Raw genomic sequence first — 27,753 nt, forward strand, 5'->3', positions numbered from 1 at the left:
GGACCTCAGGAGGAGGGTGAAATTGACAACTCACTCAGCACGTCTGGCTGAAGATTGTTGCAAATGTTTCAGCCTTGTCTTTTGCAATGAGCTGCACCATCATTGAGGATGGGGATATTTGTGGAGCCTCCTCTCTCATTAGTTGTTTAATTGTCCACCACCATTCATAACTGGAAGTGGCATGACTGCAGAGCTTTGATGTGATCTGTTGGTTGTGAGATTACTTAGCTCGATCGCATGCTGTTTCCGCTGTATAGCGTGCTTATAGTCCTGTTTTGTAGCTTCACCAGGTTGGCATCTCATTTTTAGGTATGTCTGGTGCTGTTTCTGGCATACACTCTTCATTGAACCAGGTTGGTCCCCTGGCCTGATGGTAATGGCAGAGTGAAGGATATGCCAAGCCATGAGGTTACAGATAGTGTTTGAATACAATTTTGCTGCTGCTAATGGCCCACAGAGCCTCATCAATGCCTAGTTTTGAGGCACAAGATCTGTTCGAAATCGATCCCATTTAGCACACTGGTAGTGCCATACAACATGGAGGGTGTCCTCAGTGTGAAGATGAGACTTTGTCTCCACAAGGGGTGTGAGGTGGTTACTCCTACCAATACTGCCATGGCAGGTTTTTCCCTCTTGGTGTTCTCACCACCTGCTGTAGGCCCAGTCTGGAAAATATGTTCTTTGGGACTTGGCCAGCTCAGTGCTACTAAGCCACCTTTGGTGATGGACATTGCAATCCCCCACCTGGAGTTCATTCTGTGCTTATGCTACCCTCAGTGCTTCTTCCAAGGGGTGTTCAACATGGAGGAGCACTGATTCATCAGCTGAGGGAGGGCAGTAGGTGGTAATCAGCAAGAGGTTTCCTTGCTCATGTTTGACCTAATGCCATGAGACTTCATAAGGTCCAAAATCAATGTTTGAGGACTCCCGGGCCATCCCTTCCAATTGTATACCACTGTGCCGCCACCTTTGGTGGGTCTTTACTGCTGGTGGGACAGGACATACCTGGGGATGGTGATGAAAAAGTCTGAGACTCCAGCTGTAAGGTAGAATCATAGAATGGTTACAGCACAGGAGGAGCCTATTTGGCCCATTATGTCCGTGCCAGCTGTCTGAGAGCAACTCAGCTGGCTCCACTCTTCCCTTTTCAACATATCCCTGCAAGTCTTTCCTCTTCAGATAATTTTCCAGTTCAAGGATGAGTATGACTATGTCAGGCTGTTGCTTGACTAACCTTTGGGACAGCTCTCCCAATCTTGGCAGAAGTCCCCAGATATTAGTGAGGAGGACTTTGCAGAGTCGACTGGGCTGTGTTTGGTGTTGTTTCTGGTGCCTAGGTCTATACCGGGTGGTCTTTCAGGTTTTATTCTTCAACTTTTCAGTAGCTGTTTGTACAGCTGAGTGGCTTGCTAGGTCATTAAGGCCAGTTAAGAGTCAAGTATATTGCTGTGGGTCTGGAGTCACATTTAGACCAGACCAGGTAAGGACAGCAGATTTCCTTCCCTGAAGGACCTTAGTGAACTGGCTGGGGTTTTACAACAAAATGGTATTTTCATGTTCGTCATTACTGAGAAGAAGCTTTTTATTCCAGATTTATTTATTAATTGAATTTAAATGCCCCCAGCTGCCATGGTGGGATTTGAACTATGTCTCCCGAGCATTAGTTTGGTGCTCTGGATTACTAGTCCAGTAGCATTACCACTATGCTACAATTCCCATTTTGAATGGCTACAAAGATTGGGGTTATCTTTTCTAACTAACCTGGAGTATTTGCTTTGATATTTTAAATAAGGATCTGTTTAGTTGTATTTAATGACATTTGTGTGAATTATGCTGTAAATTTTATTAAATTGGTCTTTTAATGTTTATACATCTGAGTGATTTACAATTATTGAGATTCCTCCTTTTTTACTTTAAATCAGTTGAAAAGCGTCATAAGATTGCTGAAAAACAATGTGTAACTCTTTGCTCTTTGCTACAGAACAAAGCCTCCATTGTCAAAGCCAATTATAGAAACACATTCAAGTAGTAGCCTGCTGATCGGTGAGAAAGAAAAAATGTTCTTGTATTCTTTATCCCTTTCAAAATTTAATGGGGCTTATGAAGCAAAATAATGACTGAAATGAACTAATCTTTGGTCCTTTGGCATAATTTCTCATAATGAATCATGCAACTCAAGTACACTTAACCTTTTGAGAGCCACATCGCAAGCCCACGAAGCCTGATGAGTTATGTATCTCATTCGTGGCCAGCTGCATGAGTTATATACCCTTAGACTGCAAAGCCTGATAATCGTATTTGTCGTTCGTGTTGTGCTTGATGGGTACCATACTTTCAGCATGTCTAGCTTAATAAGGTAGATATCTTAAATTGGGTTAATAGGAAAGCGAGAGGAACCTCCAATATTCTTGTGACCTCTTCGGTGTAGCAAAGTGTTAATTTTATATTAATTGTATGCAGGTGGTGGGCATTAACTGGGGATTCACTTACATTCCTATAAATAGGAACAGACAGATTGAAACTGTGGTGGTTGGGTTAGGAGGTGCGTGTTTGTAATGTGTATCTGTGTAAACATTGGCTCCAGTTCTATCTTGCACCAACTAGCATTCAGGATTAGAACAAAAGTACTTAAAATGAGTCACCTCCCAACTGTTTTATTCCGAGAATACTGTGTAATTAAAAATAATTTGCATTTTAATTTTGTTTTTAAACTGTAGCTTTTTGTAAACTATAACAGTTTTCAGTTAAGGTCTTTTTGCACATCTACTAGATGACTGTAGCATGGACTCCGATCATTACGCCATTATTGGGCAAGATCTCCGTGACCTGCCCATATTACTGGAAAGATTGAAGAAATTTGGCCTGAATACAAAGTAAGTTTACTCTTCTGAGGTTGTCTTTAAGTTCCATTTGAATCTTGTTAGAGTTAGTGCTGTGGCAGAACAGTAACCAACTCTAGCAAAAGTCATTAATGAAATTCTCTGTGACTGTGATATGCTGCATTATCCCACCTCATCCTCTTTGTAGCCTTTTACACCATACCTTTCTGGATCCCTCTGCCCAAGAACTCTTCCCCTCCTTTTGAAAACCAATGTCATCACCCACTCTTCAAAAATTCTATCCGTGACCCATATGTATTTGGAAACTACCACCTCACCTCCCTTTCCTCTTCAGTGATGAATTTGTTGTTTTCCGAATCCATGATCATCTTCAACACAACTTCAAGTCTGAATCTCTCCAAACAGATTTTTGTCCCATCACAGTGCTGAAATAAATAACTCTAATCAAAGTCATGCATGAAATCCTGTGACTGTGACTATGATGCATTGTCCATTTTGACCTATAGGCAGCCTTTGACACAGTTAATCACTCCACTGTCTTGCAAAGTCCACTGCCCAGCTTGATTTTACTCTTACCTGCCTAATCATAGCCAGAGCATCTCCAGCAATAGCTTTTCTTCCGGCCTCTGGGCCGTTACCTCTGGATTCCCCCAAAGATCTATCTTTTTCTCACCCTTCCTTTTCCTTCTTGCCATGCAGCTCCATGGCGACATCATCCAAAGACATAGGGTCAGATTTCACGTATGCTGATGGTGCCCAGTTCTATTACCATCACCTCTTTGTCACCTCAAAGCTCAAATATTGCAATGTTCTCATGTCCAGCCTCCCACCTTCCTTGCTCTAAACTTCAGCTCATCCAAAACTCTACTGCCTGTATCCTATTCTGCTGCCTGTATATCCCACTGCCCGTATCCTATCCTGCAACAAGTCTTCACCTATCACTTCTATTCTTGCTGACTTACATTGGTTCCCACCTCTTAATGAAAGCATAGGAATGGGAGTAGGTCATTCAGCCCCTCAAGCCTGTACCACAATTCATTGAGATCATGGCTGGTCTGTGTCTTAATTCCATTTACCCACCTTGGCTCCATATCACTTAATATCCTTGGCTAGCAAAAATCTGTTGATCTCTGATTTAATATTGTTAGTTCAGGTAGCATCTACTGCTTATTGTGGTTAAGAGTTTCATACATCCATCACCCTATGCAAGAAGAAATGTTTCTTAACTTCTCTCCTGAATGGCCTGGTTCTGATTTTAAGGTTATGTTCCTTTGTCCTAGATTCCCATGAGTGGAAAAAGTTTCTCTTATCGACCCTATCAATTCCTGTCAATCATAAAAACCTCAATCAAATCATCCTTTAACCTTCTATATTCCAGAGAATACAAGCCTAGTTTATGAAATGTCTCTTCATAAACTAATCCAATTTAAAAATCGGGAATGACTCCTGACAACTCAGAGCATGCGCAGAGTGATCGCAGACGTCATCAGCATAATTGGACATTTGCCAGCTTGCCAGAATACGCACGCTGAGGTCACCACACAATGACGTCCTCACCACTCAATAGCCGCGATCGCCACCGTTCCCCCCAGCAGTATCCCGCTCCCTTCCGCATCCCCACCTCAATCACTGCTTTCAATTTCCTGCTACCAACTACTCGTCACTCCATCCAGTCTCACTGTTTCCTCCCTCGGACGCTCACTCCCGGCTTGGCCGTTACCCCGCCTCGGCCACTTGTCTCTTTTTCGCCCCCCCCTCCCCACCTCGGTCGTTCGCCTCTCACCACACTCCCGCCCCCACCACTTCTCTGGGTGGTTAAGCGCAGAGCGAGTGGCCAAGGGGTGATGGGGCAGGGCAGGAAGTGAGCGGCTGAAGCAACAAGGCGGGCAGCGATCGGCTGAGGGGTGACTGGGTGACGCAGGAGTGAGTGGCCAAGTGGAGAAGGTGGGAAGCGAGCAGCTGAGGGATGGAGGCGGGAACTGAGCAGACATGCGCAGCAGGGAGCGGTGAAGTGAAGCGGAGATGTCGGGAGGGAGCGGGTACTGTTGGGGATGGGATGGAGGCAGAGATCGCAGCCATTGAGGGGTTTGGGTTTAACTTTTTTTTGTATCAAATTGAACAGCGCCATCTTTATTACTGGCAGCTGCCTGAGTCGTTGCAGACAGTGACGTTTCAGTCGATGAGGCTACATTTGTGCATGTGCCAGTACTGCGCCACCTAGTGGTTGTGTTTTCAGCAAATGCAGCCTTTAATAATTTCAGTTCAGTCTTTTTAAAACAAAAACTATCAGATTGTTTGCTGTAAAAGCCCAAGTGGTTCACTAATATCCTTTAGGGAAGGAAACCTACCATTGTTACCTATATGTGATTCCAGACCCAGAACAATGTGGTTTACTCTTTACTGCCCTCTGAAATGGCCTAGCAAGCCACTGAGCTGTATCAAACCACTACAAAGAAGTAAAATAAGAATAAAACCAGACAGAACCAACCAGCATAAACCTAAACATTGGATTTGGGTACGACAAAGGTGTGCACAGCCCGGTTAACTGTGTAAAGGCCTCCTCACTAATATGTGCGGACTTGTGCCAAAAATGGAAGAGCTGACCAACAGATTATTCAACAACAACAAGTCATACTCACAGAATTGTGCTATCAGCCAAAATCCCAGACTCATTACCACCAGGACAGACCACAAGAGATGGTGGCACAGAGTATAAAGTGTTGAGGAAGTGGCCCAGGTAATCTGCAAGATTGACACCAGATCCCATGAAGTCTCATGTCATCAAGCCAACAGGGGTAATGAAACCTCTTGCTGATTACCACCTACCACCCTCCCTCAGCTAATGAATCATTGCTCATCCAATTGAACAGTACTTGGAAGAAGGAGTGAGAGTAGCAAGGGCACAGAATGGCTCTAGGTGGGTGACTTCAATGTCCCCCACCAAACAATGACTCAGTAGTACATACCACTTAACAAACTAGTTGTGTTCTGAAGGACATAGCTGTCATGGCTATACGGCAAGTGGTGAAGGAACCAACACAAGGAAAAACTTACTTGGCCTGATGTAATTTTCCATGACCGTATTGGTAGGAGCAACCACTGCACAGGCCTTGTAGAGACAAAGTATTGTGTGGCATTACTACCGTGCTAATCCGAGAGATTCAGAACTGATCTAGCCGCTCAAAACTGAGCATCCATTAGGTGCTGTGGACCATCTGCAGCAACGTTGTATTTCACCACAATCTGTAATATCATGGCCTGACCTAGCCTTTACTCTACAAATACCATTAAGCCTGGTGACCAAGCCTGGCTCAATGAGGAGTATGAACAAGCATGCCTGGAGCAGCAACAGGCATACCTGCATATGAGATGCAAACCTGGTGATGCTACATCACAGAGGTACATGCATGCTAAACAGAAGCAGCAATCTATAGATAGAGCTAAGTGATCCCGCAACTAGCTGAACAGATCAAAGCTCTGCTGCATCCAGTCATGAATGGTGCTGGACGACTAAACAGCTAACAAGAGGATGAGGAGGCTCCACGAACAGTCCCATCCTCAACAATGGTGGAGACCAGCATGCGTGCAAGACAAGGCTGAAGTGTTCGCAACCATCCGGGATCTAAATGCATTGGAACCAGTTCAAAGAAGGTTTACTAGACTGATACCTGGAATGGGCGGGCTATCTTATGAGGAAAGATTGGACAGGCTAGGCTTGTATCCACTGGAATTTCGAAGAGTAAGAGGCGAATTAATTGAAACATATAGGATCCTGAGGGGTCTTGACAGGGTGGATGTTGAAAGGATGTTTCCTCTTGTGGGAGAATCTAGAACCAGAGGTCACTGTTTAAAAATAAGGGGTCGCCCATTTAAGATAGAGATGAGGAGAAATTTTTTCTCTGAGGGTCGTGAGTCTTTGGAACTCTCTTCCTTAAAAGGCGGCGGAAGCAGAGTCTTTGAATATTTCTAAGGCAGAGGTAGATTCTTGCTAAGCGAGGGGGGTGAAAGGTTATTGGAGATGGGTGGTAATGTGGAGAAATCAGTTCAGCCATGAACTTGTTGAAAGGCGGAGCAGGCTCGAGGGGCCAAGTGGCCTGCTCCTGCTCCTAATTCATATGTTCATATCTTCAGCCAGAAGTGTTGAGTGGATGATCCATCTCTGCCTCCTTCTGAGGTTCCCACCATCACAGATATCGGTTTTCAGCCAATTCGATTCACTACACGATATCAAGATACGGCAGAACGCGCTTGCATACAGCAAAATGTATGGGCACAAACGACATCCCGGCTGTAGTGCTGAAGACCTGTGCTCCACAGCTATCCGCACCTCTACCGAAGCTGTTCCAGTACAGCTACAACATTGACATCTACCCGACAAAGTGAAAATTTGCTCAGTCATCTCCTGCCCAAAGAAAGCAGGATAAATCCAGTTTGGCCAATTACAACTCCATCAGCCTATTCTCAATCAGCAAGTGATGGAAGATGTCGTTGATAGCGTTATCAAACAGAACTTACCACAAATCTGCTCACTGATGACCAGTTTGGGTTCTGCCAGGACCACTCCACTCCAGACCTCATTACGGCCTGGGTCCAAACAAGGACAAAAGAGCTGAATTCCAGAGGTGAGGTGAGAGTGACTGCTCTTGACATCAAAGCAGCATTTGACCAAGTATGGCCCCAAGGACCCCTAGTAAAATACCTGGCACAAAGGAAGATGATTGTGATTGTTAGCGGCTAATCATTTCGTGCAGTCTCCTAGGCCTCACCATCTTCAGCTGCTCGTCAATGACCTTCCCTCCCAGTAAGGTCAGAAGTGGGGATGATTGCAAAGTATTCAGTTCCATTTGTAATTCCTCAGATAATATAGCAGTCTGTTCCCACATGCAGCAAGAGCTGGACAACATCCAGCCTTAGTCTGATAAGTGGCAAGTGACATTTGTCTAACAACCTTCCCTTGATATTCAGTGGCATTGCCATGGTTGAATCCCCACCTTCAAAATCCCGGGGGGGGTGGGTGGGTTCACCAGAAACTTGACTGAACCAGCTACATATATATTGTGGCTACAAGAATGGGTCAGAAGCTGGGTATTCTGCAGCGAGTGATTCACCTACAAACTCCCCAAAGTATATACACCACCTACAATCCACAAATAGGATTGTGATGGAGTACCCTGCACTTGCCTGGCTAAGTGCAAGTCCAACAACACTCATACTTATCACCATCCAGGACAAAGCAGTCTGCTCCACTTGATTGGCATTCCATCCTCCACTTTAAAGGAGCACCATGGCAGCCATGTGTACCATCTACAAGATGCGCTGCAGCAACTTAATAGCACCTCCCAAACCCATAATCTCTACCACTTAGAAGGAAAAGGCAGCAGCCACATGGGAACTCCACCACCTCCAAATCACACACCATCTTGACTCTGACTTGGGCATATATTGCTATTCCTTCATCATTGCTGGGTCAAAATCTTGAAACTCCATACTTAACAGCATTGTGGGAGTACCTTCGCTGCAACAGTTCAAAAAGGTGGCTCACCACCACCTCTCAACGGCAACTAGGGCTGGGCTATAAATGCCAGCTTTGCTAGCGATGTCTGCATCCCATAAATGAATAAATAAAAATTATAGATGTATTTTAATGCTTCCAATTTAAAATTCTCATTCTGGTGTCTAAATGCTTCATAGCCTTGCCTCTCCCTATCTCTATAATCTTCCCCAACTCTATATCCCCACCCTTAGAACTCTCCATTCCTCTACTGAACCTCTCCGAATTGCTCCTCCTGTGACCCATCATTGTCGGGTGTGCCTTCAGTCACCTAAGCCCATGCTCTTGAATTCCTTTTCTAAATTCCTCAGCTTCTCCACCTCCCATCCCTTCTTTAAGACCTTTGCTAAAACCCACCTATGACAAAGCTTTTACTCCCTTCTAATACTGCCTCCTTTGGTTCGCCACCCTTTTTTGTCTGATCACACCTCCCTGATGAACCCTGGGCTGTATCCTTAAACAAAAATTGTTGTGGTTGAAGGGAAGGTGATGGACAGAGACAGGCTGTAAGAAAAGAGGAGAGAGACTTTTCCCCCTAGCCAAATCCATATCTTTAGTTTACAGGAGTGCAAGAAGCTGAATTTCTTTTGGTAGAATTGATTGTAAATTGCTTTGAGAACTATTGTTTTTATGTTCCTTGTTGAGGACAGTGCATTTGGTGAGCAAGGTAAAAGAAAAATGGGTTTATAAATGCAAGAAAATATATATTTGTTCCAGGTCTTCAGGATTTTGCTCCAATAAAATTAGGTGTACTCAATGGAGCACCAAGGTTACATATCACCAGACCTAAGCTAAATGCACAACTGGGGAGATTGATATTTCCTTACAAAGAATTCCAATAATCCTAGACGGTGCACTGTATATGCAAATTAACTGTGCAAAGATTTGAATCGAGCTTGTTTTGTACAAGGTTTTATAGGGCAACCTGAGATCACTGAAAACACAGTAGGTTCAGCAAAGCAGTTAGTTTCCAACAGTCTTAAGTTTTTGGGAGTAAGTAGCTTGAGGCGCAGAGTCCATTCTAAAGAGTATTGCTTCTGCAGAGTACTAAACTTGAAATCTGCTGAGTGACGGAATTTTAAGGGTTGATCTCTTAAGAATTTAGTTTAAGTTTTGCATTTAGCATTTAACTTAACTTTAACCTTAACTTGCAGTTTCTTTCAGTATAATTGCTAAACAAGATGCCTGCTAGTGGCAGGTGCACAGTTAGTTAACGAGGTGGCTAATTAGAATTGGTAATTACTATCAGCAGTGGCCGACACTTGTTTTTGGAATCTTTGCTAATATAAATACAGGAGGCTTTTGCTAACAAATGGAATCCAGTTCTATGGAGTACTGCTTCTACACATTATGAAATTTGGGGAATTTGCTGAGTGGGGGAGAGGCGCTGTTCCGATTTTTTTTTTAAATCAAGGAGCAATGAGAGAGAGGGAGCAGGAGACAGCAAGACCAAAGAGCTGAGGCCTAGAGGCATTAATTAAAATTAATAGTTTAAACAAGGTTCTAACTAGAGTCTAAAAAAGGGAATTTTTTTTTTAGATCACGATGGTCAGCTGAGACCTGCTTCTTGCAATTTCTAATGTCATGTGCAAACTTCAGGACATTTTATGTGTCTTGGGGGGCCACGTGTTCAGGAGGTATCTCCATTTGCTTGAGCTCAAGCTCAGAGTTTCAGAGCTTGAAGGGCAGTTGGAGTCACTGTGGAGCATCAGAGGGGCTGAGGGTGTCCTGGATTGTACATTCCAGGAGGCAGCCACTCCACTGGTAGGGAGAATTCAGGTTAGTAGATGGGTGGCCATTGGAAGAGGCTGGAAGTGCAGGGGTTCGTGCCACTCTCAAAGGTACTCCGCATTGGAGACTGCTGGGAGTGATGACACCTTGAAGGAGTGTAGCCCTGCTCAAGGTGGAGGGGAAAGAGCAAAGAATATAAATGCAGTTGTCATAGGAGATTCCGTAGTTATGGAGACAGAAGGGCGTTTCTGTAACAGTCATTGTGAGTCTCACACAGTGTGTTGCCTCACTGGTGGCAGGATACAGGACATCACGAAGAGGGTACGGAATGTTCTGCAGGGGGAGGGGAGTGAGCCAGAAGTTGTGGTACATGTCGGTACCAATGACAGAGAGAGGACAGGTATTGAGGTCCTCCGGTCAGAATTTCTGGAGCCAAGGAGAAAGTTACAAAGTAGGATAAAAGCAAAATACTGAGGACGTTGGAAATCTGAAATAAAAACAAAGTGCTGGAAATACTCAGCAGGTCTGGCAGCATCTGTGCAGGGAGAAGTAGATTTAACATTTCTGGTCTGTGACCTTTCATCAGAACTGGATTACTGCCAGTGCCACGTGCCACCGAGAGTAGAAATAGGATCAATGCATGGCTTGAGGCACGTGGGAGGGAGGGCTTCAATTTCTTGGGACATTTAGATTGTTATGGGGCATGAGCCACCTATTTAAAAAAAAAAGACAGGATGCACTTCAACTGTTCAACTGGACTGGGACCAATATCCTCGCTGGGAAGTTCACTAGTGTGTTTGGGGAGGGTTTAAACTAAATTGGCGGGACGAGTGGGCACCAGCATATAAAAGTAGAATAGAGGAATAAAGGTGCATAAAGGAGTGAGTGTTGGATAGTACTAGAGAAGGAATTAGTACCATGTTAAATGGGGGCAGACTAGGAAGGACTACAAGGAATACAAAGACAGGTTTCGAATCCATGTATGTAAGCGTACAAAGTGTGGTGTATAAGGTTGGTGAGCTACAAGTGCAAATAGCTATGTGGGAATATGATGTAGTGGTAATAATGGAAATGTGGCTTAAAACTGGCATGTAAGTAGTAAGTGGGCAGTAAGAGGTGGGATGAGGCCTATTATGGACAAAGAAGGTTATATGTGCTTAGAGGCGCAGGGCAAGATGAGAATACTTAATTAGTACTTTTTAATCCATGTTTACTAAGGAAAAATATCGATAGAAGTGGAGATGGTGGAGTTAATAAGTGGGGTAAATATCGAAAGGCTGGATGTGCTGGAAAGGCTGGCTGTGCTTCGAGTGGATAAGTTCCCTGGTCTATATGACTTGTCTCCCAGGTTGTTAATGGAAGTTGGGGTGGAGATATCGGAACGGCTTGCCATAATCTTCCAATCTTCCCTAGATACAATGGAGGTGCCAGAGGATTAGAAAGTGGCAAATGTGACACTCATGTTCAAGAAAGTACAGGCCGGGCGGTTTAACATCTGTGGTGAGTAAGGCTTTAGAAACAATAAACATAGAAAAAATAGCAGGCACTTGGAGAGATTTGAGTTAATTAAGGAGAGCCAGCACTGATTTTTAAAAGGCAAATCATGTTTGACTAATCTAATTGAAATTTTTGATGAAATGACAGAGAAGATTGATGAAGTGAAAGCAATGGATAGTGTCTATATGGATTTTAAGAAAGCCTTTAACAAAGTACCATATAAAAGGCAGGTTACCAAAATTGAGGCTCATGGAATAGGACGATCAGTGTTAGTTTGGATTAAAAAACTGGCTTAAGGACAGAAAACAGCATGTTGTGGTAAATGGCTGTTTTTCAAACTGGAGGATGGTAGACAGTGGTGTTCCCCAATGGTCAGTGCTAGGACCACTGCTTTTTGTGATGCACATAAATGACTTGGATATTGGAATAGAGTCAAATTCAAAAAAATTGTCAATGATGCTCAACTTGGAAGTGTGGCAAACATTGAGGACGATACCAGTCGACTGTGTCATGCAGACCCCCACCTGCCAAGAATGAGGCATATTAATTTTGTCATAAGAACATTTATTTTAAACTGTTGCTGGAGTGAAGAAATTACTTGTTTGAAGATCACCAGACACTGGGCTGGAAGGACTATTCTCTGCTCCAGTTAACCGAAATGGATTTTGATCACCAGACATTGAAGGTGTAAGGAAGTGCATTCCAGGACCTGCTAAATGATATAATCCACAGAGCTGGGTCTTGGACTTATGGCACTTTCCAAATCTCCGCTCTCGCTGCTCTCTCTCTGGCGTCCGACTCTTGGCATGCTTTTAAAATCTTTGCTCTCGCTGCTCTCTCTCTCTCTCTCTGGCAAAAATCTGGCAGATGGAGCATAATTTGGGAAAATGTGAAGTTGTTCACTTTGGCAGGAAGAATAAAAAAGCAGAGTATTACTTAAGCGGAGAACAACTGTAGAATTCCAAGGTGCAGAGGGATCTAGGTGTTCTAGTGCATGAGTCACAAAATGTTAGTATACAGGTACAGCAAGTAGTAATGAAGGCTAATGGCATGCTATCCTTTATTATGAGAGGAATAGAAAATAAAACTAAGGATGTTACGCTTCAGTTACACAGGGCATTGGTGTGATCACATCTCGAATACTGTGTGCAGTTTTGGTCTCCTTATTTAAGGAAGGACGATAATGCGTTTGAGGCGGTTCAGAGGAGGTTTATTTTATTCTTATTTAGAGATACAGCACTGAAACAGGCCCTTCGGCCCACCGAGCCTGTGTCGACCATCAACCACCCATTTATACTAATCCTACATTAATCCCATATTCCTACCAAATCCCCACAATGCCCCTACCACCTACCTATACTAGGGGCAATTTACAATGGCCAATTTACCTATCAACCTGCAAGTCTTTGGCTGTGGGAGGAAACCGGAGTTCCCGGCGAAAACCCACGCGGTCACAGGGAGAACTTGCAAACTCCGCACAGGCAGGACCCAGAATCGAACCTGGGTCGCTGGAGCTGTGATGCTAACCACTGTGCCGCCCGTTTACTAGATTGATACCTGGAATCAGCGGGTTGTCTTATGAGGAAAGGTCGGACAGACTGGGCTTGTTTTCACTGGAGTTTAGAAGAGTGAGAGGAAACTTGACTGAAGTATAAAAGAACGCATTCTATGAACTCCTCATCCAGCCTACTACTGCCAATCTGATTTTTCCAGTTTATATGTAGATTAAAATCACCCATGATTATTGCTGTCCCTTTATCAAAAGCACCCAATATTTCTTCTTGTATACCTCGTCCTCCATTGTGATTACTGTTCAGCGGTCTGTACACCACTCCCACTAGTGACTTGTTTCCCCTACTATTTCACAAACCAAAACCCACTCCTCTCACATCAGTCTTTGAGCTACATATTCATTTCACTAATCTTATGTTCCCTCTGTCAATTGGCACGTGGCTCAGGTAATAATCCAGAGATTATTACCCTTGAGGTTCTGCTCATCAATTTGGTGCCTAGCTGCTCATACTGTCTAAGCAGAACCTCTTTCCTAGTCCTACCTATGTCATTAGTACCTACATGGACCACAACAACTGGATCCTCCCCATCCCACTCCCAAGTTCCTGTCCAGCTCTGAGCAGATGTCCCGAACCCTGGCACTGGGTAGGCAACACAGCTTTCTGGACTCACGCTCTCAGCTGCACAGGAGAGTATCAATCCCCCTCACAATACTGTCCCCTGCTACTACTATACTACTACATTACTTTTTGCTCCCCCCACTTGAATGGCTTCCTGTACCATAGTGCCATGGCCAGTCTGCTCATCCGCCTTGCAGACCTCGCTTTTGTCCACACAGGTTGAGGGCACCTCAAACCTGTTTGACAATTGCAAAGTCTGAGGCTTCTCCACTACTGTCTGCTCAGTCCCTTTACCTGCCTCACTCATGGTCATATCCTGTCCCTCACTGCTAACCAAAACAGATGACCCTGTTCTAAGAGGTGTGACCATCTTCTGGAACAAAATGCCCAGGTATTTCTCCCCCTCCCTTCTGTTGCGCAGTGTATGCAGTTCAGCTTCCAGATCAGTAATCCTGATCTGGAATTCCTCAAGCTGCTTACACTTTCTGCAGACATATTTGCCCTGGATCGCCTTGGCATCCAAAAGCTCCCACATACCACAGCTGCAACATAACACCTGCCCTGCCATTGTTACTTACGCTATTAATTCACTTTAATTACTTAATTACTTTCTCAATTAACTCTCACTGTTTCCCAATCTACTAAGCTTAACTAGTATTGCCAAATAAAACCTTACAATTTCTAAAATTACCTGAATTTTGAAAGATAAATTTTAAAACACTCACCAACCAATCACTTACCTTGGAATCAAAAGAAGAAGACTCACCAGCTACTGGAGGCTAAAAAAGTTGGGAAAAGGCACCCCTCTTTCTCCCTTTGCACTGAATTCCCACGTGCACCAAATTCCAGCTTCATTCTGGCAATGTCTCCCTCACTTCAAGACCCAATCCTGGTTATCCTGCAGTCACGTCTCCATAATGGCTATCAAATCCTATTTATTTACTTCAATGTGTGCTATCAGTTCATTTACTTTGTTATGAATGCTACGTGCATACAAATACAGGTGGATGTGGAAAGGGTGTTTCCCCTTGTGGGTGAGTCCAGAACTAGGGGGCACTGTTTTAAAATTAGGGGTCACCCTTTTGCGACTGGAATTCTCTGCCTCAGAAGGTGGTGGAGACAGGGTCATTGAATATTTTTAAGGCGGAGTAGATAGATTCTTGTTACACAAGGGAATCAAAGATTATCGGGGGTAGATGGGAGTGTGGCATTTGAGTCAGAAACAGATCAGCCATGATCTTATTGAATGGCGGAGCAGGCTCGAGGGGCCCAATGGCCTACTTCTGCTCCTAATTCGTATGGATGTATGCCTGAGATCATGTGTGGCTTTCGCATATGCCTTGGAGGATTCCATGCAAGCCATGATGTCTGCCATGTCCCAGGCATATGAGCATATGGCTTCTTCAGATGAGAGTTTGGTGAGCTCTGTGGTGAGTCTGGTTGAGCACTTGAGCCATATGTGCTCTGACCTGCACTCCATCGCTCTAGCTATGGGCTCTATGCAGCAGAGTCTAAGTGAGAGGGGACGAGGAACCTGGGCCTCCCTACGGGCGCTCCTTCCCTCGGGGAGACAGGCAGGTGCCATCATGCGCCCTGATGGAGAACGTGCGAGCCAGCTGCCTCAGGGCCTTCCTCTCAGGACACTCCTAGTGCAAGCGGCATCTCGTCCTCACCACCACACCGCCCCCTCCCCCCTGATATTTACCCCATTACCACCAGTAGGCGATCACACGGGGAAATTCGAGCACCAGTGCTGCAGACCCCCAGTAGGATAGAGCCATCAAGGCCCTGTACCTCCAAAGGATGCCTGCCACGGGAATCCAGAGTAACGGGGCAGTGCACTGAGCTGACTGCCTCCACCTCAGCTGCTAATGTTGGGGTTGAACCTAGATGTAGTGGTAGGAAGAGTGATGGGTGCAGACTGGAAGGTGGCATGAGGAAGTTGGAAGCTGGGGAAACTTGCCTTGAATTGTACACACCATTTTCTTGAAGGATAATGCAAACCACATGGCCACTTAAGGATTGCAAGGAGAGTGGGATTTCCTGCTGGGTACAATTTTAAGGCACATAAAAGCGATCTGCTGATATCTTCAATGGTTGAGCATGAAGGTGGGACAGGTGTTGTAAATACTGTACATAGATTAATGACGTTTCAATACATATTTATTTGCTTTAGTATTTGATGCACTCTCCTAAATCATTTGCTTTGTTTCAGTTGTAAAGGAAAATGATTATTGGAGGCCTATGGCAGGAAAGCATTGATTCTTGTCAAGCATTTCTGAAAGTATCCAGTCCTTTTATCACTGACATTTGAGCCTTCAGTTTTCAATGATGGTTGTCTGTCGTTTGAAGATTTTGCACTTTTTTCCTTACCAACATACCTTACAATTGTAGTTCTGTGGTCACCCCTTGCATAGGTGTTGTTGCAGTTCCATCGTAACCCAGAAAAGATTTGATCTGCTGATCACATCAAAGTGCTGCAACAGTATCCTTTGTGTGAGGGCTAATGTCTTGATGCAGGACATATTTCCATGGTGACACAAGTCGCTTTCAGTGAAATTGATAGCAGAGAGGCTGTTAGGCACATCTACACTGCAGGTTCACATTTGTTTGTGGGGTGGGGGCGTCATTGGCTAGGCCAGCATTTATTGCCCATCACTAATTGCCTTTGAACTGATTGCTTGCTAGGCCATTTCAGAGGGCATTTTAAGAGTCAACCACATTGTTGTGGGTTTGGAGACACATGAAGGTCAGACCAGGTAAGGATGGCAGATTTCCTCCCCTAAAGGACATTATTTTATTTTTTTTTTATTTAGAGATACAGCACTGAAACAGGCCCTTCGGCCCACCGAGTCTATGCCGACCATCAGCCACCCATTTATACTAATCCTACACTAATCCCATATTCCTACCACATCCCCACCTGTCCCTATATTCCCCTACCACCTACCTTTACTAAGGGCAATTTATAATGGCCAATTTACCTATCAACCTGCAAGTCTTTGGTGGTGGGAGGAAACCGGAGTACCCGGCGAAAACCCACACAGACACAGGGAGAACTTGCAAACTCCACACAGGCAGTACTCAGAATTGAACCCGGGTCACTGGAGCTGTGAGGCTGTGGTGCTAACCACTGCGCCACTGTGCCGCCCACATTACTGAACCAGATGGGATTTTACAACAATCTACAGTGGTTTAATGGTCATTATTAGACTAGCTTTTTAATTCCAGATTTATTATTTGAATTCAAATTTCACCATCTGCCATGGTGGGATTCGAACCCATGTCCCCAGAGCATTAGCCTGGGCTGTTGTCAGAAGAGCCTTTCTTTTAGATTCCAGCAATGAATAAGAACTCGGGTGTATGTAAACATATTTTGAGAATTATTTTTCTCCTCCTAACATTCTTTTATTAAGTGCCTCAATTTTGGCTGAAACATGCAAATATGAGGTTCTTCCTGATGCCCCTTGCATGTATATCCATGGCCCTTATATCCATAATGGCATAATTTCCATTGTTCTCCTCCTCCTCACCCTTTTCATTAGTGTTCCTCCTGTTCCTTCACATGCAAAATGTGACCGTGTCTAATTTCCAGGTTGGACAATGCACAGCAGATGACATTTGTTCATGAGACCCTCTATGACGTGCACCGAAGAGCCCCTCAAGACTAATCAAGGCAGCAGAAGTACATTTTCAACATGCTGATGGTGTGTTCAATGATGGCTCTGGCGTATGCATGTGCAACATTGCATTGCTCTTCAGCTGTGCTTTGGGGATGCCGTGCTGGTTTCATCAACCATATACAAAAGGGTAAGCCTTAGCATCCAGGATCCAGCCGTAAACTTTGACTGGTTCGTCATAAATTTCTGGCAGCTTTGAGTTCTGCAAACCTGCAAGATTCTTCTCCTGTGGTTGCAAACCAGTTGTACATTCAAAGAGTGGAAGACTTTGCAATTCACAAATGCTGCAGGCTGGTCCCAGGGAGCTCGAATGGCCACATGAGTGCTGTCAATGTCCCTTGCACTCTAGGGAACCCAGCGATGACGCCGAAGGCAGCAGACATTGCTGCCTAGCTGTCCTTGTCTACAGGTAAGTAGCTGAAATCATTGGCACGATGAAATAGGGCATTGGTCAGCTCTTTGATGCACCCATGGGTCACAGACTGTGATATGCCACATATGTCACTTGTTGATCCCTGGCAGTCACCGCTAGCAAAAACGGTTGAGTGCAGCAGTAACCCAGTAACCTTGAGGGCAACTGGCATGGGACTCCCACCAAACCCAAGCGGTCATGCTGGAGGATCCTACAAATTACTGTGACCACTTCACGTGACATCCTTGGGCGTCTTTGGCATTGCCTCTCTGACATTTGAAGATAATATGCCCTTGTCCTGAGGATGCAATGAGATACCAGTGCCCATCTTCAACAATGCCTTTCCTGGATGGTATCATTCTGAGCATCCTTGCCTCCTTGTTCTGCCTGCTGCTGGTGTTCAGGCATCATCCGTTGAGGGAAAAGAGCTTTCCTCAGTTGCTCCCTCTGCTTTCCTTCCCATGGTAGGAGACATATTGTGTGTATGAGATCCATGTCTTTGTAGCTTTGCAAATAATGAAATGAGCAGAGCGTTCCAATTCAGCCTTCTGTTGCCAGTCAGCTGAACCATTGAGGTAATCAGATCGCTTTTATGTACCTTAAAATTGTACCCAGCAGGAAATCCCACTCTCCTTGCAATCCTTGAGTGGCCACGTGGTTTGCATTATCCTTCAACAAAATGGTGTGTGTACGATTCAAGGCAACTTTCCCCAGCTTCCAACTTCCTCATGCCACCTTCCAGTCTGCACCCATCGCCCTTGAACCACCCAATGTAACCTTGCACCTTCCCTCTGTTACCATTGAACCCCCCGCACCAATTACCTTGGACTGGGTCGTAATCAATATATTCATGCCATCTCTTTTCCCCCCCCTCCCCCCGTTCCTACTCCCATTCAAATGCTGACTCCCATCCTTGATCCTCCTCTAATCCACCTTGATGATGTTGCTGAGTCCCACTCTCCTCCCTATAATGCCGTAGAATACCCAACCCTAAGTCTCGACCTTCCATCCACACACCCCCCCCCCCCCCCCCCCCCAGGAAATCCAGTTGTCCCCAGTGAGAGTTCCCTCTGCCAGCCAGTACCCTGAATTTACCCCACAGGACCCTGACATGCACATCACTCATCCCTCCCTTTAGGCCCCTCATGACCATCTGTTTACTGTAATGCTCAAATCAACCCATCACCCACAGCCGCACATAGCCAGCTTCAGCAGCAATAACAACCACTACACGCCCTGGACGCTCCCCTTTTTCCTCCCCTACTCCTCCAAGTACTCGATACCCCACTGTTTATCTGCCCTTCCTAATCCTGCTCCTCCACGCACCGATAACCCACTCTTAGTCCACCCCTCCCCTGCTCCTGCATGCACCTGATAACCCCAGCCTGTCGTGCCCGAGTACCCTCCCCATGCAACCTCCGCCCCCCCTACCCCCCACCCTCTGCCTTCTCCGCCATTCCCTAAGAAAAATCACCCTTTCTGGTGCCGGGCATGGAACCAAACATCCATTCAAATGTTGGCCTTCCTTGTGCCAATGAGTTCAAGGCATGAAACCACTGATCTCAGACACAACTGTGCGAAGCTGACTGGTGTATGCCACATTTAAACGAACACGAACCCGGTGGCATAGGAATACCACTCACTGCTAACTTAATCTGGTAGGTAGGACTTAATTTGTAGGGTAATGAGTATTGACTGTATGAAAATGCATGGAAAACTGCAATGCGCCACCGTGTTGGAGGGGGAGAGCCCCGGACCGCCGCAAGCACGCTGCTGACTTAAATGTGATTTTTTTTTTAAATTGCCATCGGAAATCTGAAAAAACAACTCTCACCTAATTAAATCACCCCGCGTGCCACCAAGCTGTTCTTGCAGAGCCCATAAAATTCCCCCCAATGAGAAAGTAGTAGCAAAGCATATGGGATCTTGGGCTTCATAAATAGAAGTATTAAGTACAAAAGAAGAGAAGTTATGCTGAACTTTTATAAAGCTCTGGTTAGGCCACAACTAGAGTACTGCAACCGGTTCTGATCATCACACTTTAGGAAAGATGTGAAGGTCCTTGAGGGGGTGCAGAGTAGATTTACCAGAATGGTTCCAGGGATGAGAGAATTTAGTTACAAAATTAGATTGGAGAAGCTGGGGTTGTTCTCCCTGGAGCAAAGGTGATTGAGGGGAGATTTGATAGAGGTGTACAAGATTATAATGGTTTAAATAAGGTAGACAAAGGAAAGCTTTTTTCATTAGCTGATGGTACAAGGACTAGGGTCACAGATTGAAGGTTCTGGGCAAAAGATACAGGAAGGATGTAAGGAAGAACTTTTTTTAACACAAGTGAGTGGTAATGACCTGGAACCCGCTGTCTACGAGGGTGATGTAAGCGGAGAAATCAATGATTTCAAAAGGAAATTGAATAAGCACTTGAGGGAAATAAGCTTGCAGGACTGGGGAATGAGACTGACTTGATTGCTCTGCAGAGAGCTGGCACAGACTCGATGGGCTGAATGGCCTCCTTTGCCATAATGATTCTATGACTGACTTTGTTTTTTTAAAAAAAGTATCTCTTAATTAATCTGCACAGTTAATGCTGAGATAGGATATTCACAGAATTAATTTGTAAACCTAGAAGATTGATGTGGCACTGTAGTACATTACCTTTTATTAGGTTTGTTTTCTGTATTGCTGTTACAATACTGATAGCCACCCGTTGTCTCTCTGCAGCACCAGTAAACTTGCCTCAGGAGGTCTTTTGGGAATTGTAAATTGGTTGTTTAAGCCATTCTGCATGGGAGAGGTTTAATGGTTAACATACTCTTAAGTTTAATACGAAGGCACAAAAGATTACCACTTCAGTGAAAAATGAATCCAGGTCTGTTTTGAAAATTGTTGCTATGTTTAGTTAAAATTATTCACAATACAGAGTATGTGATATTATTAGGATAGCTTCTAGGACCATTAATCATAACATTTCAGTATTATCCCAGTCTATAGCATTTACCATCAATTTTTGTGGTGCAAGACCATGATTGACAGTGTGTGTTGTCTAACATTTGCTGATAGTTTGACTCATACAAAAAAGCTTTCAGCACTGTTAAAACAATGAAAGTTTTTTTTTTAATTTACAAATTTCTTTCTTAATCTAGTACTCAGTATATAGCACTCTTGGGTGGAATTGTCCTGTGTATGTATGATTGTTAAAGGTATCTGAGTAGTTAACTGGGAGGTCCGAATTTATGGCTACCATAACATAATGCTTTGTGCCAACCACAGTGCTAACTGTATACTTGCAGTAGAGTAATAACGGCACAGAAGGAGGCCACTCAGCCCTTCAAGTCCATGCCGGCTCTCTGCAGAGCAAACCAGTTAGTACCATTCCCTGGCTCTCTCCCCGTAGCCCTTTAAGTTTATTTCCCTCAAGTGCCCATCCAATTTCTTTTTGAAATCATTCATGTCTCCACTTCAACCACCCTTGTAGGCAGCGAGTTCCAGGTCATTACCACACGCTGTGTAATAAGTTCTTCCTCACATCCCCCCGCACCTCTTGCCCCCAAGCCTTCAATCTGTGTCCCCTAGTCCTTGTACCATCAGCTATTTCTTTGTCTACCCTATTCAAACCTGTCCGAATCTTGTACAGCTCTATCAAATCTCCCCTCAGTCTCCTTTGCTCCAATGAGAACAACCCTAGCTTCTTCAACCTAATCTTGTAGCTAAAATCTCTCAACCCTGGAACCATTCTGGTAAATCTGCTCTGCACCCTCTCAAGGACCCTCACATCCTTCCGAAAGTGTGGTGACCAGAACTGGACACAATACTTTAGCTATGGCCTAACCAGAACTTTCGAAGGTTCAGCATAACTTCCTGACTTTTATACTCAATATCTCTATTTATGAAGCCCAAGATCTCCTATGCTTTGCGAACTACTCTGTCAGTATGTCCTGCCACCTTCATAGACCTATACACATGAACCCCCAGCTCCTTTGGTCCCTATGCACTCTTTAGTACTGTGCCATTTAATCTATATTGCCTCTCTCTATCCCTTTTGCCAGAACACATAATCGCACATTGCTCTGTATTAAATTCCAACTGCCCATTCTGTTAGGCTATCTCTGTCCTGTTGCAGTTGATCAGCATCATCCTCACTGGCTGCCACACCTCCAAGTTTGGTATCATTGGCAAGTATTGAAATTTGATTCTATTCCAATATCCAAGTCATTTATATATATCAAAAAAAAAGCAGTGGTCCCAGCACTGAACCTTAGGGAACACCAATATCTACCATTTTCCAAACTGAAAAGCAGCCATTTACCACAACTCCCTGTTTTCTGTCTATAAGCCAATTTTTTATCCAAACTGACACTGACCCTCCTATTCCATGAGCCTCAGTCTGGGTAACCAGCCTTATATGTGGTACTTTGTCAAAGTCTTTCTTAAAAGCCATATAGACAACATCCATTGCTTTGCCTTCTATTACTTCATCAGAAAATTCAATTATGTTAGTCAAGCATGATCTGCCATTTATAAAACTCTGCTGGCTCTCCCTAATTAACTCAAACCTCTCCAAGTGCCTGCTGATGTTTTTTTCTTCTCTGATTACTGTTTCTAAAACCTAACCCACCACAGATGTTAAACTGACCGGCCTATAGTTACTAGGAATGTCCTTACACCCTTTCCTTAATAAGGGTGTCACGTTTGCCACTGTCCAATTCTCTGGCACTTCCCCCACATCAAATGAAGATTGGAAGATTATAGCAAGCCCTTTTGCTATCTCCACTCCCACTTCTTTTAGCAACCTGGGATGCAAGCCATCAGGACCAGGCGACTTATCAACTTTAAGCATAGCCAGCCTTTCTAGTACATATCATGTAATAACATGCAAAAAAGCTTGAACATCCCAAAGTAACTTTTCATGACACTTCATTACACATAAATATGTAAAACAATTCTAATCTAGAATTAATTCTTTTTATACAAACAATCTCAGACATTAAAGACTCTCCAGTCCATCCAGCCTGTCCTACGCAATTGTGATAACTTGTGATTCACAGTATATGTAAGCTCTCCACTCCACCCAAAAGCCATATGATCTCTTGGGAAAAGTGAAAAAAAAATAGAAAACTAGGCCAATTTAGGGAAATGAATCTGGAAAATTCCTTTCTGATCCCTCCCACTCACCCCAAACCAACCCCCCCCCCTTTTGTCTTAAATCTGGGTCCTCTGGTTAGTGAACCTTTTGCCACTGGAAACAGTTTTCTCTTATTTACTCGATCAGAACTTTTCATGCTTTTTTAATTCATTCGTGGGATGTGGGCATTGCTGGCTAGGCCAGCATTTATTGCCCATCCCTTATCGCCCTTGAGAAGATGTTGGTGAGCTGCCTTCTTGAACTGCTGCAGTCCGGGTGTAGGTGCACCCACAGTGGTGTTAGGAAGGGAGTCCCAGGATTTTGACCCAGCGACAGTGAAGGAACGGCGATATAGTTCAAGTCAGGATGATGTGCGGCTTGGAGGGAACTTGCAGGTGGTGGTGTTCCTATGCATCTGCTGCCCTTGTCCTTCTAGGTGGTAGAGGTCCTGGGTTTGTAAGGTGCTTTCGAAGATGTTTTGGTGAGTTGCTGCAGTGCATCTTGTAGATGCCACTGTACGTCGGTGGTGAAGGTGGTGGATGGGGTGCCAATCAAGAGGACTGCTTTGTCCTGGATGGTGTCGAGCATCTTGAATGTTGTTGGAGCTGCACCCATCCAGGCAAGTGGTAAGTATTCCATCACACTCCCGACTTGTGCCTTGTAGGTGCTGTACAGACATTGGGGAGTCGGAAGGTGAGTTACTCGTCAAAGAATTCCCAGCCTCTGACCTGCTCTTGTAGCCACAGTATTTATGTGGCTGGTCCAGTTCAGTTTCTGGTCACTGGTAACACCCAGGATGTTGATACTGAGGGATTCAGCGATGGTAATGCCACTGAACATCAAGCGGAGATGGTCATTGCCTGGCGCTTGTGTGGCGCGAATGTTACTTGCCACTTTTCAGCCCCAGCTTGAATGTTGTCCATGTCTTGCTGCATCTGGACATAGGCTGCTTCATTATCTAAGGGATTGCGAATGGTGCTGAACAATGTGCGATCATCAGCGAACATCTCCACTTCTGACCTTATGATGGAGGGCAGGCATTGATGAAGCAGCTGAAGAGGTTTGGGCCGAGGACACTACCATGAGAAACTCCTGCAGTGATATCCTGGGACTGAAATAATTGACTTCCAACACCACAACCATCTTCCTTTGCACTAGATATGACTCCAACCAGCGGAGAGTTTTCCCCCGATTCCCATTGACTCCAGTTTTCCCAGGGCTCCTTGATGCCATACTTGGTCAAATCCTGCCTTGAAGTCAAGGGCAGTCACGCTCATCTCACGTCTGGAGTTCAGCTGTTTTGTCCATCTTTGGACAAAGGCTGTAATGAGGTCAGGAGCTGAGTGGCCCTAACAGAACCCAAACTGAGCGTCTGTGAGCAGGCGATTGCTGAGCAAGTGCTGCTTGATAGCACTGTCGACGACCCCATCCATCAATTTACTGATGATCGAAAGTAGACTGATAGGGTGGAATTGGCTGGGTTGGATTTGTCCTGCTTTTTGTGTACAGGACATACTTGCGCAATTTTCCACATTGCTGGGTTGGTGCTAGTGTTGTAGCTGTACTGGAACAGCTTGGCTAGGGGCGCAGCCAGTTCTGGAGCACAAGTCTTCAGTACTGTTGCCAGAATGTTGTCATGGCCTAGTGCCTTCAGTCATTTCTTAATATCACATGGAGTCAATCAGATTGGCTGAAAACTGGCATCTGTGATGCTGGGGACCTGAGGAGACTGAGATGGATCATCCACTCGGCACTTCTGGCTGAAGATGGACGCAAATGCTTCATCGTTGTCTTTTACACTGATGTGTTGGTCTCCCCATCGTTGAGGATGGGGATATTTGTGGCGCCTGCTCTTGTTTAATTGTCCACCACCATTCACGACTGGATGTGGCAGGACTGCAGAGCTTAGATCTGATCTGTTGGTTATGGGGTCACTTAATCCTGTTTATCACGTGCTGCATCCGCTGTTTGGCATGCAGATAGTCCTGTGTTGTAGCTTCACCAGGCTGACACCTCATGTTTTGGTATGCCTGGTGCTGCTCCTGGCATGCCCTCCTGCACTCTTCATTGAACCAGGGTTGGTCCCCCCAGCTTGATGGTAATGGTAGGGTGGGGGATATGCCAGGCCATGAAGTTACAGATTGTGGTCGAATACAATTCTGCTGCTGCTGATGGCCGACAGCACCTCATGGATGCCCAGTTTTGAGTCACTAGATCTGTTCAAAATCTATCCCATTTAGCACGTTGGTCATGCCACACAAAATGATGGTGTGTATCCTCAATGTGAAGACGAAACTTTGTCTCCACAAGGACTGTGCGGTGTTCACTCCTACCACTACTGTGATGGACAGATGCATCTGCGACAGGTAGATTGAGGAGGATGAGGTCAAGTAGGTTTTTCCCTCTTGGTTTCCTCACCATCTGCCACAGGACCAGTCTCGCAGCTATGCCGTTTAGGACTTGGCCAGCTTAGTCATTCGTGGTGCTACTGAACCACTCCTTGGTGATGAACATTTAAATCCCCCACCCAGAGTACATTCTGTGCTCTTGCTACCCTTAGTGATTCTTCCAGTTGGTGTTCAACATGGAGAAGCACTGTTTATCAGCTGGGAGGGGGGCGGTAGGTGGTAATCAGCAGGAGGTTTCCTTGCTCATGTTTGACCTGATGCCATGAGACTTTATGGGGCCCACAGTCAATCTTGAGGACCCCAGGACAACTCCCCACTGACTGAATACCACTGTGCAGCCACCTCTGGTGGATCTGTCCTGTCGATGGGACAGGACATACTCCGGGATGGTGATGGTGGTGTTTGGGACATTGTAAGGTGTGATTCCGTGAGTATGACTATGTCCGGCTTTGCTTGACTAATCTGTGGGACAGCTCTCCCAATTTTGGCACAAGCCCCCAGATGTTTGTAAGGAGGACTTTGCAGAGTTGATGGGGCTGGGTTTGCCATTGTCGTTTCCAGTGCCTAGGTCAATGCTGGGTGGTCCGTCCAGTTTCATTCCTTTTCTTCGGCTTTGTAGCTGTTTAATGCAACTGAGTGGCTTGCTAGGCCATTTCAGAGGGCATTTAAGAGTCAACAACATTGCTGTGGGTCTGGAGTCACATGTAGGCCAGACCAGGTACAGACAGCAGATTTCCTTCTCTAAAGGACATAAGTGAACCAGATGGGTTCTTACAACAATTGACAATGGTTTCATGGTCACCATTAGACTGGCTTCAATTCCAGATTTTTATTAATTGAATTCAAATTTCACCATCTGCAGTGGTGGGATTTGAAACACTTCAGTCAAATCTTCTCCCAACCTTCTCTGCTCAAAGGAGAACAACCCCAGTCTCCACATAACTGAAGTCGCTCATCCCTGGTACCATTCTAGTCAATCTTTTCTGCACCCTTTCTAAGGCGTTGACATTCTTCCTAAAGAATGGTGCCCAGATTTGAAACCTATACTCCAGCTGAGGCTGAACCAGCATTTTATAAAAGTTTAGCATAACTTGCTTGCTTTAGTACTCTATGCCTTATTTGTTCTTTTTAAACGGCCATCTCAACTTGTGCTGCATTCAGAGATTTGTGTTCCTACAGTTCCAGGTCTTTTTGTTCAGCACCCCCTTTAAATTTACCATTTAGTTTATATTGCCTCTCCTCATTCTTCCAACCGAAATGTTCCACTTCGTATTTCACTGCATTAAATTTCACATGTCTGCCAATTTCAGCAGTCCATGTCCTCCTGAAGTCTGTTACTAGTCTCCTCATTGACTACATACATTTGAGTTTCGCGTCATATGCAGACTTTGAAGTTATGCTCTGTATACCCAAGTCTAGGCCGTTAATATACATCAAAAAGAGCAGTGGTCCTAATACTGACGCCTGGGGAACACCACTGTCTACTTCATTTCAACCTTGAAAACAACTGTTCACTAACTTGTTTTCTGTCCCTTAGCCAATTTCGTATCCATGCTACCACTGTCCCTTTAATCCCAAGGGCTTTAATTTTGCTAACAGGTCTATTATGTGGTACTTTGTCAAATGCCTTTTAAAAATTCATATATGCAACATCAGCTGCACCACCCACATAAACCCTTTCCGTTACTTCATCAAGTTTATCAAACACAATTTGTCTTTAGCAAATCCAAGCTGACTTTCATTTATTCACCTATACTTTATATATTTATTTATATCAACAGTGAGATGCCTGAAAATGTTACAGCTTCCAGTAAATCTTTAGTGGGACTCATGAGAATTGGAATCAAGTTTCAAACTTGGACCATTTTTGTTTCCAGAAGCTCCGAGACAAATAAATTTCTTTGTTACTCCGATGTATTTTTTAATGATTGTGTTGTCTTCAAGGGTGGTAAAATTCTGCCAGCGGCCTTAAATTTAAAAGTTGATTTTTTTTGTGTGTGTATGTATGTGTATATATATATCCTTTGTATTTAATCAAGGTGGTGTAGTGGTCATGTCACTGGATGAGTAATTCAGAGGCCAGGCTAATGCTCTGGGGACATGGGTTCGAATTCCACCATGGCAGATGGTGAAATTTGAATTCAATTAATAAAAATCTGGAATTAAAGCTAGTCTAATGGAGACCATTGTCGATTGTTGTAAAAACACTATTTCACTCATGTCCTTCAAGGAAGGAAATTTGCCATCCTTACCTGGTCTGGCTACATGTGACTCCAGACCCACAGCAATGTGGTTGACTCTTAAATGCCCTCTACAATGACCGAGCAAGCCACTCAGTTCAAGGGCAATTAGGAAGGGGCAATAAATCCTAGCCAGCGAC

At 44.7% G+C, this 27,753-nt stretch overlaps 1 protein-coding gene across 7 annotated transcripts in view; it reads left to right on the forward strand.

Annotated features, from left to right (window-relative positions):
• Nucleotides 1–27,753, forward strand: part of lcmt1 (leucine carboxyl methyltransferase 1) — an 83,870-nt gene that overhangs the window by 41,710 nt on the left and 14,407 nt on the right. For 5 of the 7 annotated variants that reach the window (XM_068056005.1, XM_068056002.1, XM_068056006.1 and 2 more), the window contains exons 6-7: nucleotides 1,982–2,043; nucleotides 2,771–2,873. The exons of 1 other annotated variant lie outside the window; for it this stretch is intronic. In XM_068056005.1, coding sequence (XP_067912106.1) covers nucleotides 1,982–2,043; nucleotides 2,771–2,873 — 165 coding nt within the window. Of the gene's footprint in view, nucleotides 1–1,981; nucleotides 2,044–2,770; nucleotides 2,874–27,154; nucleotides 27,423–27,753 lie in introns of those variants that run through there. One more of the 7 variants, XM_068056008.1, reaches the window with a different exon arrangement.

The sequence above is a fragment of the Heterodontus francisci genome, chromosome 24, assembly GCF_036365525.1.
Source record: "Heterodontus francisci isolate sHetFra1 chromosome 24, sHetFra1.hap1, whole genome shotgun sequence".
Lineage (NCBI taxonomy): Eukaryota > Metazoa > Chordata > Chondrichthyes > Heterodontiformes > Heterodontidae > Heterodontus > Heterodontus francisci.